This window comes from Bufo gargarizans, chromosome 4 (genome assembly GCF_014858855.1).
Source record: "Bufo gargarizans isolate SCDJY-AF-19 chromosome 4, ASM1485885v1, whole genome shotgun sequence".
Lineage (NCBI taxonomy): Eukaryota > Metazoa > Chordata > Amphibia > Anura > Bufonidae > Bufo > Bufo gargarizans.
In genome coordinates this window covers 8,987,444-9,007,736 of record NC_058083.1, presented here as the reverse complement: position 1 = coordinate 9,007,736, position 20,293 = coordinate 8,987,444, and the positions used below count along the sequence as shown (strand labels likewise).

The window sequence follows — 20,293 nt, the reverse complement described above, 5'->3', positions numbered from 1 at the left end:
TCGGGCCGGGCGCTGACCCCACTGGCTGTAGTCCAGTCTTTTTAGGATGCGTCAATAAGTAATAATTCTTTTTTTTTTTTTTGTAGTTTTTTATTGTTTTATATATTTTTATATGTAAAATTGGGGAAGGGAGGTTATTTAAACTTTTAATATTTTGGTGTTCTATTAGGGTGAATAGGACTTCACACTCTCTCTGCTGCCTTGGGCTTTGTGCACACAGCAGCAGGGAGATTACTATGGCAGCCAGAGCTTCAGTAGCATCCTGGCTGCCATGGTAACTGATCAGAACCTCGTGATTTCACTGCTGGGGCTTCAATCGGAAGCTGCCACTGCCTCCAATGAAAATTCTGACAGGGGGGCCTGTAGCCGCTGGCCACTGCTCCAGTGATGAAAATGATTAATCCCTAAATGCAAATGCATTCAGCTGGCTGCTGCGGTGAGCCCACTCTATACGCAGCGGGTACCGGCTGTATTATGCAGCCGGCACCTGTCCACCATGACTGTGAACGGCGATCTCGACTAACCCCTCAACCACCTCTGCGCCGCTCCATACATTTACATTTAGGGGTTAATTATTTTCATTGATGGCGCAGTGGCAGCTTCACTCCTGTTAATGTTTTAATTGGTGGCAGTGGCGGCCCTCCTACAGGCCTCAGGTCGGGCGCTGACCTCACCAACTGTACTGGGTTACATCGACCTTACGGGTCACCTCCGGGGAGAGCCCAGCCTAGTAGTTGAGTCTCCGTGCTGACACCTTGGGTGGCAGCCTAGGTGAAGGCAGGAGTACAGACGTGGCGTACCCTCGGCTGAGGGTTGCCAGGGCGAACTCTGCCTCGGCTGGAAGTAGCCTGTTTTGTCTCGGTCCCTTGCAGGAGCCTTCTGGCCCGGAGGGACTGGGAAAGGTTTATGGGGGCCCTTCTCTTTTAGGAGAGGGCCTGTGATAACCCGTAACCAAGTGCACGTCACGCTCTACGGGCTTAAAAAAATAATAAAAAAAAATAGCCACAAATAATGTCTGAACGGCCGACAGTCTGCGCTCTGCTGGCACGCTGCCTTTTGGAGGCTGGACTCTGGATCGGCAGGAAGAGGAGGACACCTCTGCAGAGCGGGAAGAGGGGGCGGTGGAACTTTGGACCCTGTAAGAACATTTTGAGACTAACTAGCACTTTGGGCCACATGGCATGTGCCTGTTCTGAGTTCGGATGCTGGGATGGGTGCACTGGCTGCCCCAAAACTGGGAACATGCCATCATGCAGCCCAGAGTGGGACCTGAAGTCATGGCCTGCTGCTCTACACAGGGGGACTGTAGAAGCTGCCACGTCTTAAAGGGAACACTGATTGTATAGCAGCTGTGATTTGATATTGTGGCACAGTCCCATTCACGGAGACTGAGCTGAACAAAGACCATGTGACCCATGAACATGACATCACTTATTACATAAACAGGTCCACCCCCCTAGTAGCCAAAACAGCTCAAAGAATACAGCAAACTTGGTATGAGTTAGAGTTATGCTCCGTTGCTTCCATCAGGGCCAAAGACATTGACTGAAACGGTAGGAGGCGTGCGCGACCACCGCTTTATTCAGACTTCTCACATTTGTGGTTGTGCGGCTCGGGGAAATTGGGATAGGTGTATCATGTTTGGTTGGTGGGCTGACCTGTTCAGTGGATGGAATACCCCTTTAATGCTGTGTCCTCCTGGATGGGAGGGATGGACACTAGCAAAAGACAATTCATAGTGAAGTAGTTTAGCGTAGCCATATATTTACCGGATGAGACCTGTGTTATGCGGTGGGCGTCTGCGGCCTATGGTTGTAGGGGAGATAACTGTGCAGTAATATAAATTCGGCATGCATCCTGTAGTCTGAATATAATAGAAATGGCTATACTCCTATATAAAGCATGTTGTATAGGGCTACGATCGGCATGTCTGGGGCCTCCTTGGTCCCTCATCTCTCTTTGTGTTTTTATTTTATGGCATCATTTTTCTTCTGTTTTTGTGTAGATTGGTGCCAGTGATGGGACTAAAGTCAGTGTGGAAGAACTACAAAGTTCTGATAGTAATGGGAGCGGGTCTCGGAGTTATACACTGGGGCTGGTATAACATGCAGTCAAACCCAGTCTTTCATCCTGAGGGGCAAGGTCGGATGCCATCCATTTTTCGATTTCTTTCTGCCAAGGAAACGGATGCAAAAGCCAAATAGTGGTATGCTGGTGGTTTTTTAGGTAGGTGACTATAACTTCAGTCTCTGTTCCTGTAGCTCTCCAAACCCTTATTTGCAGAGCCAGACACAACTGATGTAACTGATGGCAGTAGGGTGCTGCCATGTGCAAAAGCCCAGCAACCAATTATGATGATAAAAAATACAAAAATGTCGCACACCAAAAAGTCACATGATTAAATACCAAAATGTATTAATATCCAAAACATGATCATGAGAAAAGTTAAAAACGGCTTACACGGGACGTGTGCGGTAAAGATAATTAGTAAGCCTGCACCTCCCACACTATAGGGTACGGTATTACAGAAGAACGAGTATCTCAAATGCCCAAATCAGACAAAAAATAATAAAGTGAAAGCTACAAGTTCAACAACTCTATACGACATCAATAATGCCAGGTGCTATGCGCCTGAGCGAGAAATACAACGTGTGCAAACATCAGTCCTCCTAAAAGTAATATACAAACATCCAAATTGGTCAAACCTAGGGATAAGCGAATTTCATATTTTGAAGTTTGTGTTGCGGTATTTACTGAACTGCGTTATGGATTCCGTTACCACAGACTATAACGGAATGTCTTTAGAGGCATTCCGTTATTCTTTCCATCATAATAGAAGTCTATGGGCTGCAAAACTGATCCGTCCCGTTTACCTTCTGCTGGAGTCCTCTCCTGCATAACGCAAACCAGACGGATTCATTATGCAGGCTATAGACTTCTATTATGGTACCGTGGAACCGAAGCCGAATTTGGTTACAAGGTTTTTCACTGTAATAATCAATTACAGAAGTTATTGAACAAAGTCGCGCGCAACTTAGTGAATAACGGACTTTGCCTCATCGGAGGCAGTACATTCTAATGCTGTATGGAGAAGGATCTTCGTACAGTATTACAACAATTTTTTTTTAGAGAAGCGACTTCGGATGTAGCATCCGAAGTTGCTTCGCTCATCTTGACTCGCAGTCACTGACGTGTGAATGAGACTTTACTGCGTAACCTGTTTTTAGCTTTTCTTGTGTTCATGTTTTGTATATTAATACGTTTTGGGATTTAATCATATGACTTTTTGGTGTACGTTGAGTGTTTTTTTTTTTTTTTTTTTTTTTTTTTTTTTGGTGCCCTGGTTCCATGTGAGGTACAGGGCTGGTTCTAGCTTTGTTAGAAAGGTATAGTCATGTACTATATGATGTCTGATTTTCATCTTTTACATCAATTATGGCTAAAACCCCTTTAAGCAGCTGATCTGCAGGGCACCCTCTGCCAGACTCGATCCACATCTGCATTGGAGGCTCCAATGCCCATAGTCACCTTCAGGGACAAGACTTGGAAACATGTCACCAATGTTCTACATTTTAGGACGAGTTTGAGATTTGAATCTGAATTTGTATTTGACTTTAATTGCAATGTTTGCTTTTCAGATTGTGGAGCTGCTCTTCTTGACCTGGGAGCCATGAAGCAGAAATCGTTTTTGAGGAGGAACTGGCTGTGGGTTGCTGGGATCTCCTTTCTAGGCATCCACTTTGGGACATATTTTATTCAGAAGGTGGCAAAGAGTTCTGCTAAAGAAACCATGGCGGTCAAAGACTCTCGAAGCAGGGAATGACACCCCACCTCATGCGTGTTCACCGGATTCACTCATGTTGAGTACTTGTCAACCTACAACTGTCGTGTTGCACATTTCCCCCTGTTGGTGTGAGCTTAATAAATGATGTGATTTTTAAATCCTAACCTGATTTATTTTCTTGAGGAGTAGGAATTCTTACATAGTCACAATGGAAAGAGTTGAACAGAAAAATCCATCACGGTGCGCAGCCGGGCCCTTCACCAGTGCATCACTGCGGCAAGCACTGAGTGTGATACGGATGATGGTGGCATCATGCTATGGCCCGTATGGAAGACTGAAGCAGATTCACAATGGTAGTGGGGGGGGTGTTACTACGACGTCGCAGTCCGCGGCATTACTCGGTGGATTGTCCCTCAGCCACCCTGCGTTGCAGCTACTTGTCGCCTCCATCCGTAATCATATCTCCGCCTTCAGTGATTGTGGACTCTTTGCAGCAATCCTCTGTTGCAGCCTGATCGACAGGTGCCTGAGTTTACCCGTTTCAACCCACAAGGTGATAAAATTAAACAAGAGGCTTTTGGACACCTCCTTGAGTTACTTGAAGTCTGAGGACTGCGCTTGCAAAATCAACGTCGACTTTACTACAGCAAATCAATTCTTGATTTTACCCGGTCCGTACTCAGTAGCAAACCAGCATGCATGATGACGGTGAAAGAAGTCGATTACGTGAGCCTCCTGATTGTAAAAGCTTTTCTCCACAAAGTCCCCGATGAGTCCTGTCCTGGTCAGCTTTTAGGAAGAACTCTGTTCGTGACGGTCGAAGGCCCAAGTGTAATGGAGTCTGTCTTTATTCCCGGAGTGCTCATTGAAGAGCCAGCCTGGAGCAGAGTGAGGCCTTCTTCAGGCCTACCCTCCACCAATATTAAGCTAGCCTTATTTTCCATGTCATTATGTGGAGAACTTGGTGATACTGGAGAGGGCACTATGGAGGTTATGGTCGGGGTAGATCCAGAAAATGTCATGTTGGAGCAGTTGATTGTTTTAGGGAAACGGTTAGTGGATGATCACGTGCAAATGGTGTTGTGTCAAAAAGTGATCCACCCATCGCTGAAACAGTACCTGAAGGAACACGGTGTCCTTGAGGTGGACAGATTAGGAGCTGCTCTTATGGAACCTTTAAGTCAAATGACAGGTAATAATGTATTGATGTTTTACATAATGTGCTAGGATTAAGGTGTACCACCAGCTACCACTGACATGCCTAAAGATATTTCTGGAGAGGGTCCATAGGGTTGAAGCCCCTGCCGAGGGTCTTATACATCAGTAGTTCTTCACCACTGGAGATGCTCTGAGTTTGTTGGATTGCATTAAATGGGATGTACAGGACTAGAAGAGCCTCGCTGCAAAACAGTGCCACACCCGTCCGCAGGTCCAGTGAGGTATTGCAGTCCATTCCTTTGCTTTTCAGCATCACAACCAGTGAGTTATTCAATTTTACTGCTTCAGTGAGAACTTTGTATTTTACTTTACTAGAGAATTGGAAGTTATACATCGCACTGAAGTGATAACTAATTGCACCTGAAGTTCATTTTAACTCCAATATTACATATATGACCCCCCCTATAATGTTTTAAATAAAAAAAAATCCATTTTTTTTTCCATTTCCATTTTATCCAACACTCCTCGGTACTCCTGCTGCTGATTTGGATTTGGCATGTGACCACTGCAGCCAATCGCTGTCCTCCATTATAGACTGATAAAGATAAAGTGATTGGCTGCAGCACTTGCGTGTGCGTGTTCTATCTGGGCAAACAAACAGCATTAGGGAGTGCTGCAGAGAACAGCACTGGAGAAGCAGGAAAATATGCTATTTTTATTTTAAGCCGTTGTAGGGGTTGTCTGAGGATTTTTAATTGACTCGATCAACCCTATTAAACCAGATATAGTGCCTGGTGGGGTTGATCACGCTGAGTAAAATAATACCTTTATTTATTTTCTGTAGGTTGCCCTGCAGCAGAGATATTGTTCTTATATTTATGCAAAAGAGAAATTTGGAGCACCAAGGGGCTGGCATGAGCGCTTGGTGCACAGCTTACACAGTGCCCATATGCATTCCTCCCTCCCATTTGATTGTCAGGTGTCCATGTACAGCAGCGGAGCCATTGAACAATGTAGCCATGTGAAGCTTCCAGTCCACAAAACGTATACATGTGAATTATCTAACTGAGCTGATAATCCTCCTGTATGACCTATATATAAATGACTGCCGCTTACACAGAGTTCTGTGTGCTCGCACCTGCCTCGATTGGGCTTCGTGACCTGACGCATGCGCAGTGAGGCAGATGCTGCTTCCTGGTTGAACACAACCTAAGGGCTGTATTACACTGGCAGATGAGCCTTATCTTCCCGACCATCGCCTGCTCGTCGGTGAAGAAGACCCCTGCAATTACATGCAGCGATCTCCTCCACAGTATGGGGAGAAGTGATCACAAATGCCAATGTCCCCATACAAAATCATTATTTGGCTGCAGCAGGGTGTGATTAGACTGCACAATGTGCTGCTGGCAATGATTGTTGTGCCTGTATATAGGATGCGATTTCCTGGTGAACGAGGGTAATCGGCAGCAGTATTACGTGAAAAAACGCTTGTTAGCGAAAAAACACTGGCTGTAATACAAGCCTTTCTTGTACAAGTTATTAGGTCTGTACCAGTTTTAAACCCCCCGAATAAGTTTATTAATGTTTTCCGTGTTACAATTATGTATGTAATTCTGTGTATTCTACCATTCTATTACAGGCGCCCAGCCTATAGCTTCTCTCTGTCCGCTTTCCCACGTTTCCTATGGTAGCCTCAAGCAGATCAGTAAGGCGTCCTACGGGAATAAGCACTACCTGCATCTCCTCCCCTCTGACACTACTGTGTGCAGTATTGTGCTCTGCAACCGGAATGAGACCTCTGTAAAGGAGCTTACGGTAAATATGATCACTTGTCAGCTAAGCAGATTTTAATATGATCAGTGTTTTTTGTTCTAGTAAAAAAGGGTCAGGGCTCCTGTACCTGCGTCTGCATGAACGAGACCGGGGTGCAAAATTATAATGTAATTATAATGATTTAAAAAAAAGTGTTAGCTCCTCCTTCTCCCAGCTATATCCCTCTTGCAGACATTGGGCTAATCAGTTTTAGCTTTGTGTCTGTAGGAGGCAGACCCCTGCGTTGCTGGTTTACTAATTTTGTCTTTTTCTTTCTTTTAGTGGGAAGCTTCAGGCAGTCTGGGTAAAAACTGCCTGCACTTCCACTCAGGAAATGGGGGGCCAAACTTCCTGCTCGTTCCCGCTCTTCAGAAGAAAAGGAGGACCAGGCTTGGGGATGGTGGATATTTCATCCCAGCGTTTCGGTCTATGTCTGGAGCGGTTTATATGAAAAGTGGAAGTATGGTCTCCTAGCAGAAAAAGACTGCCGGAGACTCTGGTAGTCGAGGCCCCAGCTTCACTGAGGCAGTTCCTAAGCTCCTGGCTGGCTTATTGTACGGCCGGGATATGTCGTTGGTTTGTTTTCCCGCTCCCTCCTTGATTGCCGCCCCAACCGGTAATGCTTCCTGTCAACCCTGTTTGTAATCCGTGCCCCCGCTCTGCGGCCTACTACACAGCATTTTTCCGGTGTGTTTGGGGTCGGGGACTGTGTTCTCAGAGTGCGCTCCTCCAGTGGCCCACTGAGCTCCAGCCCCGGCCTACTGTTTAACACCTTCCTTGCCTCAGAGAGCCTGTGGCTGGGGGAAAATGCATTGTCTTGTGAAAGCTCAAGGCTAGGTATTCAGATGTTTGTTAAGCATCTCTGAGGTGCAATCAGCAGATGAACAAGCTAAGGATGATATGTTGTTTTTTCAGATAACTCAGGGAAGGGTTAATAGGTTGAGGGCTCAGTGTGATTCTAACAACTGTTAACTCTTGGAGCTCCAGTCCTATTTTATGCTTAGTTCCCATCGCCCTAGAACACTACACTTAGGCCTGTGGGGCAATGAATAGGTGGTGTGCTTGCATACCGCTTGCTGCATATGTCCTGTACCATGGCCCTCCCTTCATTCGCGGCATTACACCCCTCCCATAGTGGAGTATTTGCATTTACACTGGATACCATACAGCCGCATTACCCTCCTTCCATAAAAGGTGGAGTAATTGCACATGCATTGGATACCGTACAGGCGGCAGCATTACCCTCTTTCCATAAAAGGTGGAGTATTTGCACATGCATTGGATACCATACAGCCGGTAGCATTACCCTCCTTCCATAAAAGGTGGAGTAATTGCACATGCATTGGATACCATACAGCCGGTAGCATTACCCTCCTTCCATAAAAGGTGGAGTAATTGCACATGCATTGGATACCATACAGCCGGCAGCATTACCCCCTTTCCATAAAAGGTGGAGTAATTGCACATGCATTGGATACCATACAGCCGGCAGCATTACCCCCTTTCCATAAAAGGTGGAGTAATTGCACATGCATTGGATACCGTACAGCCAGTAGCATTACCCTCTTTCCATAAAAAGGTGGAGTAATTGCATGTGCACTGGATATAGTACAAGCCTGTAGCATCACCCTCCTTCCTTAGGCAAAGTAATTGCATTTACCTTGGATGCGGTACTGTCTGTAGCATTACCCTCATTCCATAAAAGGTGGAGTAAATGCACTTAGACTAGATACCGTACAGCCTGCAGCATTATCCTCCTTCCTTAGGAGAGTAATTGTGTTTACAATGGAGGCGGTACTGCCTGTAGCATTACCCTCCTTTTATAGGATGCTGTAGTACCTGTAGAATTACCTTCCTTCCACAAAAGGCGGAGTAAATGCACTTGCATTGGATGCTGTACTGCCTGCAGCATTACCTTCCTTCCTTAAGTGGAGTAATTGCATGTACGCTAGATGCTGTACTGCCAGTAGCATTACCCTCCTTCCATAGGCGGAATAATTCCACTTGCATTGGATGTTGTACTACCGGCGGCATGGTCCTCCTAGGCGGGTATGTGCACTTCCACTGGATACTGTGAAGCTTGTACCATTACCCTTCGTCTATAGACAGGGTAATAGCGCTCCTTTTGGGTGCCATACAGTCTGTACCATTATTCTCTTTCCATAGGCAGAGTGATGGCTCCACCACTGGATGCGGTTCAGCCTTTAGAATTATCCTCCTTTTTTAATGGACATTTTTTTTTCTGGGCAGAGTATCTGCGTTTCCCGTTGAATCCTATACATCAGGTAGCAGGGTCCTCTTTCTGTTGGCGGACTATTTACACCACCACTGGATACTGGATGTCCGGTAGCATTACCATCCTTTCATAGGTGGAGTAGTGGCACTGTTACTGGATCTAATACGTCCACGGCATTCCTCTCCTTCCCTATTAGGAGTATTGGCACTTGCTCTGGATACTGTACAATTGGTGGTATTACCCTCTTTCCATAGAGGAGTTGCTCTACCACGGGTTCCTATACGGGCTATGGCATTACCCTCCTTCATTAGGCGAGTAACTGCGCTTCTGCTGGATACCATACGTCCTGGGGCATTATCCCCTCCGCAGGAGGAGTAATGGCACTAATACTGGTTGTCATCTATCCTTTTGGATTTCCCCCTTCTGTAGGTGGACTAGTTGCACCACAATTGCATATGGTAGACCCGGTAGCATTACTCTCCTATTGAGGAGTAGTTGCAAAACCAGTAGTGCTTACACCCGTAGTGATACATCTGGTAAGGTTCCCCTCTTCAGTCAGCAGAGTGATTCTCTATCGCATTTTCCATCTTAGGTGGGACTGTAGCTGACAGGCTGTTGACTCAACATGCTAGACGTCCATTCTCTGTTAGTAGGTGGAACAGATACACCGCTTGCCAGTTTCCTTCCTTCTCAATTGGAGGATGGCACTAGTACCATTCTCTTGGTGACTACTGCGGTTTGGCTTCATTGTCAGGGGGAGTCTGTCCTCTGGCCCTAGAGACCGTAGTTGTGCTATGACCTCCCCCCCTATGAGGCAGCCTTGCGCTGACCATAGATTTTATGGCTACTCTTATTCCGTGCCCCTACTGTGGGACTCTGCCGCAGGGGGAGTATTCTGTTCATCGTCCCACTTCTAGGGGTGGAACCTTCTCGCTAGTTGTAGCTGTGAACACACCTTTACATGTAGTGCACTTTATACTACGGTGACAGCATCAGAGGACATTTCTGCAGGGGGTGGCGGACGCTGCCCCCACTTACCAACTTCCATTGAATCCCTGGACCTTAAACCGGTGCTCAGCGCTCTCTATTTGAGCTTTTGCAGCAGGTGTCCCTTTGCTTCCTGTCCTACAAGGTGGACTTTTTGGTGCAGTCATTTCCATCCATAGAGTGTCGTAACTCGCTGCTTTGTCATGTCGGTCGCCTTTCCTGATCCGCCATCAGGACAAGGGAGTCCTTCATCCGGTCTAGTTTTTTCTTCCGAAGGGCGTGTCTGCATTTCATCTAAATGAGGAGATTATTCTTCCTTCATTTTGTCCGGACCAGTCTCATCCTCAGGAACAGTCGCTCCATGCTCTGGATCTGGTGAGTGCAGTCCGTATCTATTGGCATCTTTCATGCGGACGGATTCTTTGTTCGTGATTCCAGAAGGGCTAAGAAGATGACTGGCAGCGTCAAAGACTTCCATCTCCCGATGGATTTGTTTGGCTATTGTGGAAGCGGGATCGCGTTAAGGATCGGGCCCCGCCCTTCTGGGTGACCGCTCATTCGGCTCGGGCAGTGGGAGCCTCTTGGGCGGTGCATCATGGGGCTTCGGCCCTTCAGGTGTGCAAGGCAGCGACCTGGTCGTCTTTGCATACTTTTACAGGGTGCACACCTTTGCATCTTCTGATGCTTCTTTGGGGCGTAGAGTTTTGCAAACGTTTTGCGGTTCTTTGATGGCAGGGGGGTCGAAGTTGAGCCCACCCTCAGACTACTCTGGAACGTCCCAATGCCTGTGTCCTTCAATGAGACAGATGAGAACTAGATCTTGTACTTGCCGTAAAATCTGTTTCTCTTCAGTTCATTGGGGGACATAGCTCCCACCCGGTATGTACATTATTGGTTCTCCTAGATACGTCCGTCTGGTTCTTGATCTTGACCCATCTCTGGGTTTCTTATTATTTTCTGTTGGCTTCTTCTGGCTGCTCCTACTGATTTTGTACAAACTGATTAGCTCAATGTCTGCAGGAGGGATATAGCTGAGAGGAGAAGGAGCTAGAGCTTTTTTTGCTTAGTGTCGCCTCCTAGTGGCAATAGCTATACCCATGGTCAATGCCTGTGTCCCCCATTGAATGGAAGATAAATAAAGAGTACAAAATCTAGTTATAAAGACCATACATATTTGGTCCTGCAAGTGCCCAAGGTCGGCATTATGGCTGTAAGTGCCCCGGCCCCTCTCCGATCTGCCGGGATAATTGCTCCCCTTGCAGTCCTCTGGCCTGGAGATCTTGCGCAATCGCCAGGCCAATGCATGCACACTGTTAAGACCGGTGCCTCTGCCCATAGTGGTTAGAGCAGTGCACATGCGCGGACCCGGAGGTGACTGGCAAGCGCTTGTGTGAGATCTCCAAGCCAGAGGACTGCAAGGGGAGCGGTTATGCCGTCACATCGGAGACAGACTCCCTCTAAGCAAGCGATTTATACTTGATCTGCCATTTAGCTTTTTGTATCTAGGTATGGTACTATTTCTTAATTTTCTTATTTCTCATTTGTCTTTTCAGCGGACGTGTCACACTGCCGAGCACACTTTAAATCTTCTCTTAAAGGACCCCTGGCTCCTGCTTGGTGGAGGCTGTACTGAAGCACATATAGCTGCCTATATCCGGTATAAGGTGATTATATAATTATAAGCAAAAACTAAACATATTTATGTCAATCACCTTTAGAGTTGCTTAGCAGTGTGAGGTCATGTGACAGGCCGGGCTTGTAGTCAGAGTTGCCATGTTGTGTATTTTGAGAATTGAGGTCTGACCTCTAAGGCCCCTTTCAGGCAAGTGAGTTAAACGCATCTGACCCGAAGCGCCAGTATGCGGCAGCTCCAGTCCTGACCTCCCAGCACTGCCGGGGTCTCATAGCATTAAATTGATTTATGATGCTATGTAACCCTTACAGTTCTGGAATGTATTGGATAATACGTAATGATGGGAATCAATATAATGCTATGCGACACCGTCAGTGCTAGGATGTCAGGAAGGGAGCTGGCGCATACCAGCGCTGCGAATCCAATGCATGGGACTCGCTTGCCTAAAAGGGGCCTAAGGGATCATTTAGATGAGCAAATCTTAAAGGGGGTTTTCCAGTTCGAATCAACATCTTTTTAAATTATCATTTCTGAAGGTTGCTGTAATGTATTTCTTTTACTATTATTGCTCCTATTTTAGGGTGTGGTCACATGACCATGTCCCTGCAGCTCTTTCTTACTTCCTGTACTGTTATGTCCATGGAAAGGACAGTGATAGTGGAGTGTCTATGTAATTAGCTGAGTGGGAGGAGCTATAAACAAGCTGGGTGTTGATAGGGGAGTGTCTATGTTAATTGTGTTAGCGGCAGTGATAGGGGAGTGTCTATGTAACTAGCTGGTGGGAGGAGCTATAAACTAGCTGGGTGTTGTTAGGAGCGGTGATAGAAGAGTAAGTGGCTGTGCAGGGCTGGAGCTGTGGCAGAGAAAGAAGTGCATCATGGGCTTGGTTGGATACAGAAACAGGAAGTGCTACATTCAGGATCGAAGTATACCAGAGTGATAGGTTTACATCCAGACTGAACACTGACAAATTATAGTCAATATGCCAATTCACATGTCTGATTTTCTTCACAAGCCCTCTGTCCTGGAAAGGGAAAATCGGCATGCACTGCTGTTACAAAAAAATAAATAAAACGTCGACAGATGCCATCCATGTACGGGCTATTTTAATGGATGGTTGTAGGGAAATGCAGGGGGGGTCATCCTTCCTTTGGGGGAGTCTGTTATTTAGGGTCTTTATCTCTTGGCCTGAGTAGAGGCTGTTACAGGATAGTTCACCTATCTCAGTTGTGTCCAGACAGTTAATTTATAGCTCAGTGTATTGTGTTACAATATGGAAACTTATGAGACCTGTTTCCCTCCTATGTGTTTTATACCATACTGATGGTATAAATGGTGGGAGAGCCAGACTTGTCCCCTCACTCTGGAGGACGTGTACTTTTTTGTCCTCCATTACACAAACACCCCATTAATGTGATTGTCCACCCTGTAATGCTTCGTTTCCCCTGTTGTGGCGCCACAGGAAAATTGAACACTTACTGGCAGGTTTTCTCCAAGGTTCCAGCTGAACGTTGGAGATGTCATCCAAGCAGGAAGACAGTTTGAGAACAGCTTACCTTTCTAAGAAGTAGGGATTGTACATAGCAGACACCCTCTTTTAAACTTTTAAATGCAAGCATGAACTGTGTATATATGTATATGTGTGTGTGTGTGTGTTTATATATATATATATCCTCGTAGAAGATGCTGGGTGCCAGCGGTGTCGACACCAAGTCCAACAGTGTCAAGTAGACAAAAAAAATAAGCACACCGCAGCACATCCGTCTGGTGAAAAATGGTGGGATCCTTTATTCACCCAGGTAGCGACGTTTCGGTCCGCTTACTGGGACCATTTTCAAGCAATGCATACAATACAAGTGTGGGTTTTTATGTAGTCATCACAATTAACATATATAAGTGATACTTAAACAGAAATAATGAAAATAAAATACAGTGCATATTTAGTGAATACTTCCGAACGTCATATCGGAGAGACAGTGCAATCAAATACATGAATACATATAACTCAGATATCAAAAATCATCGGTACATGAAATACATATTGATAACCCTAAAGTGATGATAATCAAGATTAAATAATTGTCACCTGTAAGTGTGACGTTGTAGGAGGGCCTGGCATGGAATCGGGCAAGCTCAGATGACAGGTGGATACAGGATTGCGTGCTGTGTCTCGTGGATACGGCGTCCCGGAACTAGACTTGCGCATGTCCGTGACGTCATTGAAAGAGCGGTCACGTGTTCGCAATGGTATGTCACATGATCGCCGCGTCACAGGCACCACCGTCAGAGTATGTCAATATCAATACGGAGTAACATCAAAAGTCAAATGTCATTCAAGATGCTTTACCCAGGGTACAAAATCGGGTGATGTGCTATCCAACGATGCACTATCACTCGAATTATGTAAATAAGGGGGGAAGGGGACAGAAATTACTGATGCCCTAGCACTCACTATATTAACCCTTACCGGGCTAAAAGCATTTTGAATGGACCATAATAAATGGAAAAAGCGCATATTGCAAACGCATTAGTATGATTGAAGAAAAGAAGAAAAAAATATACAGTATAGTCCGGGATGAGCCGTGCATATCCAGAACATCTGTCCTCCTGCTGAGCTGAACCCATCCATCCAAAGGTCCTATATGTGTAGAAAGCGGGATTTAAAGTCACATATAGTTTCACCTACATATAAAAGCTTGCAGGGACACAATAAAACGTATATAACGTAACTGGAATCACAAGTCAAATAAAATTTGAGTGGATATATAACTCCAGTGTTCGGATGAATGAAATCACGTCCCTTCACCATGTACTTACAGTTTACACAGTGAAGGCACGGATAACTGCCACACTTTTTGGGAGCTAAAAGTAACTTATGTGCACTCATCTATTTATATATATATATATATATATATATATATTAAAAATATTTATATGGAATTATATACATAACAAAAAAGTGTGAAACAACTGAAAATATGTCATATTCTAGGTTCTTCAAAGTAGCCACCTTTTGCTTTGCACACTCTTGGCATTGTCTTGATGAGCTTCAAGAGGTAGTCACCTGAAATGGTCTTCCAACAGTCTTGAAGGAGTTCCCAGAGATGCCTTCACTCTGTGGTCCAGCTCACCCCAAACCATCTCGATTGGGTTCAGGTCCGGTGACTGTGGAGACCAGGTCATCTGGCGCAGCACCCCATCACTCTCCTTCATGGTCAAATAGCCCTTACACAGCCTGGAGGTGTGTTTGGGGTCATTGTCCTGTTGAAAAATAAATGATGGTCCAACTAAACGCAAACTGGATGGAATAGCATGCCGCTGCAAGATGCTGTGGTAGCCATGCTGGTTCGGTATGCCTTCAATTTTGAATAAATCCCCAACAGTGTCACCAGCAAAGCACCCCCACACCATCATACCTCCTCCTCCATGCTTCACTGTGGGAACCAGGCATGTAGAGTCCATCCGTTCACCTGTTCTGCGTCGCACAAAGACACGGTGGTTGGAACCAAAGATCTCAAATTTGGACTTCTCAGACCAAAGCACATATTTACACTGGTCTAATGTCCATTCCTTGTGTTCTTTAGCCCAAACAAGTCTCTTCTGCTTGTTGCCTGTCCTTAGCAGTGGTTTCCTAGCAGATATTCTACCATGAAGGCCTGATTCACACAGTCTCCTCTTAACAGTTGTTCTAGAGATGTGTCTGCTGCTAGAACTCTGTGTGGCATTGACCTGGTCTCTAATCTGAGCTGCTGTTAACCTGCGATTTCTGAGGCTGGTGACTCGGATGAACTTATCCTCCGCAGCAGAGGTGACTCTTGGTCTTCCTTTCCTGGGGCGGTCCGCATGTGAGCCAGTTTCTTTGTAGCGCTTGATGGTTTTTGTGACTGCACTTGGGGACACTTTCAAAGTTTTCCCAATTTTTCGGTCTGACTAACCTTCATTTCTTAAAGTAATGATGGCCACTCGTTTTTCTTTACTTAGCTGCTTTTTTCTTGCCATAGTACACATTCTAACAGTCTATTCAGTAGGACTATCAGCTGTGTATCCACCTGACTTCTCCACAACGCAACTGATGGTCCCAACCCCATTTATAAGGCAAGAAATCCCACTTATTAAACCTGACAGGGCACACCTGTGAAGTGAAAACCATTTCAGGTGACTACCTCTTGAAGATCATTAAGAGAATGCCAAGAGTGTGCAAAGCAGTAATCAAAGCAAAAGGTGGCTACTTTGAAGAACCTAGAATATGACATATTTTCAGTTGTTTCACACTTTTTTGTTATGTATATAATTCCACATGTGTTAATTCATAGTTTTGATGCCTTCAGTGTGAATCTACAATTTCCATAGTCATGAAAATAAAGAAAACTCTTTGGATGAGAAGGTGTGTCCAAACGTGTGTGTGTGTATGTATATATGTGTGTGTGTGTGTGTGTGTGTGTGTGTGTGTGTGTATGTATATATATATATATATATATATATATATATATATATATATATAATCACCGAATGAAGAGGCAGCACTTCCAGTTTTTGGTGACAGGGTGACGACCCCAAACTTTATTCCCAGCAACGTTTCAGCCTTCTCACTGAGGCCTTTGTCAAGCATATATATATATATATATATATATATATATATATATATTAGACAAACTAACCTAGGTTGGAGTCACTCTCATGCTTTGTAAACCACTGAGGTTGGAGAGAGAGGCTCCACCTTTTTAGGGCTTGTTCACACGACCATATGAGTTTTTCACGTAACGACCTGCTGTATAAAAATATCACATGACCTAACCCCTCAGATGAACACCGTAAAAATAAAGTAAAAGTTTTCAGAATATGGAGAAAATAAATATATTTTCTTTTTAAATGCTTTATTATGTAAAACTGAAACAAACGACCAAAGAAAAAATAGTCATATTTGGTTTTGTTCAGTCCGTAACAACCTGCTCTATAAAAATACCACATGATCTTACCTATCAGATGAACATCGTAAATAACAAAAAATAAAAACAGTGCCAAAACAGCTATTTTTTGTTACCTTGCCTCAAAAAAAGTGCAATATAGAGCGGCCAAAAATCATATGTACCCTAAAATAGTACCAACAAAACTGCCACCTTATCCCGTAGTTTCCAAAATGGGGTTATTTTTTGGAGTTTCTACACTAGGGGTGACTTGGCAGCTTAAAATGATCCCAGTGAAATCTGCCCTCCAAAAACCGCATGGCATTCCTTTCCTTCTGCGCCCTGCCGTGTGCCTGTACAGCAGTTTACGACCACATATGGGGTATTTCTGTAAACTACAGAATCGGTGCGATAAATATTGAGTTTTGTTTGGCTGTTAACCCTTGCTTTGTTAGTGGAAAATTTTTTATTAAAATGGAAAATCTGCCAAAAATGTGAAATTCGGAAATTTGATCTACATTTTACTTTAATTCTTGTGGAACACCTAAAGGGTTACAAAAGTTTGTAAAATCAATTTTGAATACCTTGAGGGGTGTATAAAATATAGCTTAGTTGTGCACACCTCATCTGGAATAATACAGCTTTTGCCCTTGAGGGGTGTCGTTTCTAAAATGGGGTCATTTTTGGGTGGTTTCTATTATTTAAGCCTCACAAAGTGACTTCAGACCTGAACTGATCCATAAAAGGTTAGTTTTGGAAAATTTTCTGAAAAATTTCAAGATTTGCTCATAAACTTCTAAGCTTTCTAACGTCCCCAAAAAATAAAATATCATTCACAAAATAATCCCAACATGAAGTAGACATATGGGGAATGTAAGGTAATAACTATTTTTGGAGTTATTACTATCTATTGTTCTATAAATAAAAATGAAATATTTTTACTCCATTTTACCACTGTCATGAAGTACAATATGTGACGAGAAAACAGAATGGCCTGGATAAGTAAAAGCGTTTTAAAGTTATTACCACATAAAGTGACTTTTTCAGATTTGCAAAAATCGGCCTGTGATTTAAGGTGAAATGTGGCATGGTAGTGAAATGGTTAACTGTATGTGGAGACTAAAAGCCTGCAAGCTTCTATTGGCTAATGCATTGTTCGGTAATATCTCAGGAACTGTACGTCCTAGAGAGCCGAGACTCGTTCTAAAACCTTCGAGGACACCTGATGTACCTGTGTGCCAAATTTCGTCATTGTAAATGCGACTGTGCGGATTCCTTTAGCGGACATACATACATACACTCAGCTTTATAAATCAGATATATATATAAATGTATTGCCTATTTTCATCTTCTGTTTTCAGAGTTCAATTATTCACAGAAGTCATCTTGAAGACCTGGGATGTACAGCGTCTGAGTATAAGCTGGTGGCTGACTGCTTCTGCTCCTCATTAGAGGCTGTGGCACGAAGTTTGGAACACGATGGCGGGGAAATGCTTACGGACTTACAGGACGGCCATGTGTGGTCTATACCTCCTGAAGTCACCGTCGATGTGGACCAGACAGAAGCTGTACATGTGTGTGGCTGTCAGCTTCTCCAGAGGAGAGATGGTCTAACGTTGTCTGTTCTTGGGAGCCCATCTGAGCCGTTCAGCCCCCGGCATCGGATAGAAATCTCTCCACTATTATTAGCTAAAGAACCTCTAGTGTTAGATAGCCTCACTGCAAAATGTAATGGTATAAGGGTGGCTGTGGACACAGCTGGTCTGATCTTGGATCTGGCATATATTGTTAAAGATGAAAATTAATTTGATAGTTTTACAAATAAAATATTAAATTTATTTTTGTTCTAGAATTATCACTGTTTCCATGTGTCTCATCTCATACGCATCTACAGGTTCTGCAGTCCGCTCCATGGTCATATGTTTATGTATTTATGCAAGAAACCTGCCAAAAATACATCGATAAACTGTCCACATTATCTCTTGTAAGGACCTTTTATGTATTTGGACAAAGTCATCTTGTTTTATCTTTAACCCTTTCACTACTGGAGGTTTTTTCCAATTTTTACGTTTTTCATTTTTCTTCCTTGAGCCATAACTTTTTTTTTATATATTTCCGTTAACATACCGTATTTTTCGCCGTATAAGACGCACCGGCGTATAAGACGCACCTAGGTTTTTGGGGAGGAAAATAAGAAAAAAAATATTTTTAACCAAAAGGTGTGCTGTGGGTTTGGAACTAGGTGGTCTGTGGATGGCACTATTACTGGGGATCTGTGGATGACGGACACTGTTATGGGGGGATCTGTAGATGACGGACACTGTTATGGGGGGATCTGTGGATGACTGACACTGTTATGGGGGGATCTGTGGATGACGGACACTTATGGGGGGAACTGTGGATGATGGACACTGTTAGGGGGGAACTGTGGATGACAGACACTGTTATGGGGGGATCTGTGGCTTTCACTGTTACAGGGGGATCTGTGGATGGCACTGTTACAGGGGGGGATCTGTGGATGGCACTGTTATACATGTGTCATCCACAGACCCTCCCAGCCCATAACTGTGCCATCCACAGATCCCCCGCCGCTCCTGTATACTAATATAATATGTCTTATTCAATTAATAGTTATTAAATATGCCTCTTTATTCCTAAAAGTACCTTAAATCCGAAGCGCTTCAGTACAATGCCGGCAGGCCGGGCAGCCGGCGCGGCGCGTCACTCACTGACGTCACTTGCCTGCGCCGCCTGCTTCATTCATAAAGTAGGCGGCGCAGGCACGTGACATCAGGGAGTTACGCTGCCGCCCGCCCAGCCTGCATACTACTGAAGCGCTAAGGATTTAAGGTACTATTAGGCATAAAGGGGCATATTTAATAACCATTCATTGAATATGACATATTTTATTAGTACACCGGCGGGGCGGGCCTTTAGTACAGTGACTGCACCGCCCCGCCTCTATTGCCGGCCCCAGCTCCTCCTCCCAGTCCCTCCCCGAGTCCTCGCTCTCTTTACATCGCTGCCAGCGATGTAAAACTGACTGCATTCGCCGTATAAGACGCAGGGGCATTTCTCCCCCATTTTGGGGGAAGAAAAAGTGCGTCTTATACGGCGAAAAATCCGGTAGCTGTTTGAGGGCTTATTTTTTGCAGAACTAGTTGTACTTTCTAATGCGACCATTTATTATGGCATACAATGTAGTGGAAGGTGATTAAAACAATTCCAAATGGGGTGGAAATGGAAAAAAAAAAGCAATTCCTCAACTGTTTTACATGTTTTGTTCCCACAGCGTTTCGTTTGCGGCAAAACTGACCCACGCCCTTCATTCTCTAGGCCAGTACGATTACAACGATACTATATATATATATATATATATATATATATATATATATATATATATATATATTATAATCTATATATATATTATTAAGAAAAATAGCAGCACTGGCTCAAGAAACAAGGTTTGGGTGCACGTCCTAGGGGGAATAGACTTCTTGCCCCAATAAACGGATCCAGAAAAATGAGCGGCACTCCAGTAGATTAAAGCAAGTGAACCTTTTATTCACTCAGGGGGTGCAACGTTTCAGTGAACCTTTTATTCACCCAGGTGGTGCAACGTTTCGGCTCTAAACATGAGCCGCCTTCATGAAGAAGGCTCATGTTTAGAGCCGAAACGTTGCACCCCCTGGGTGAATAAAAGGTTCACTTGCTTTTATCTACTGGAGTGCCGCTCATTTTTCTGGCTCTCTCTCTCTCTGTCTCTGTCTCTGTCTCTC

The 20,293-nt window shown here is 44.4% G+C and overlaps 1 protein-coding gene across 1 annotated transcript; it reads left to right on the top strand.

Moving 5' to 3' along the window:
* The first annotated feature begins 3,900 nt into the window (after positions 1-3,900).
* LOC122936115 (McKusick-Kaufman/Bardet-Biedl syndromes putative chaperonin-like) lies at positions 3,901-18,452 on the top strand. The gene is given in 5 exon segments (XM_044292134.1): positions 3,901-4,449; positions 4,452-4,976; positions 6,582-6,757; positions 11,531-11,641; positions 17,876-18,452. Coding segments are annotated over 5 exon segments (1,713 nt in total). The 5' UTR covers positions 3,901-3,992; the 3' UTR covers positions 18,320-18,452.
* The last annotated feature ends 1,841 nt before the right edge of the window (positions 18,453-20,293 follow it).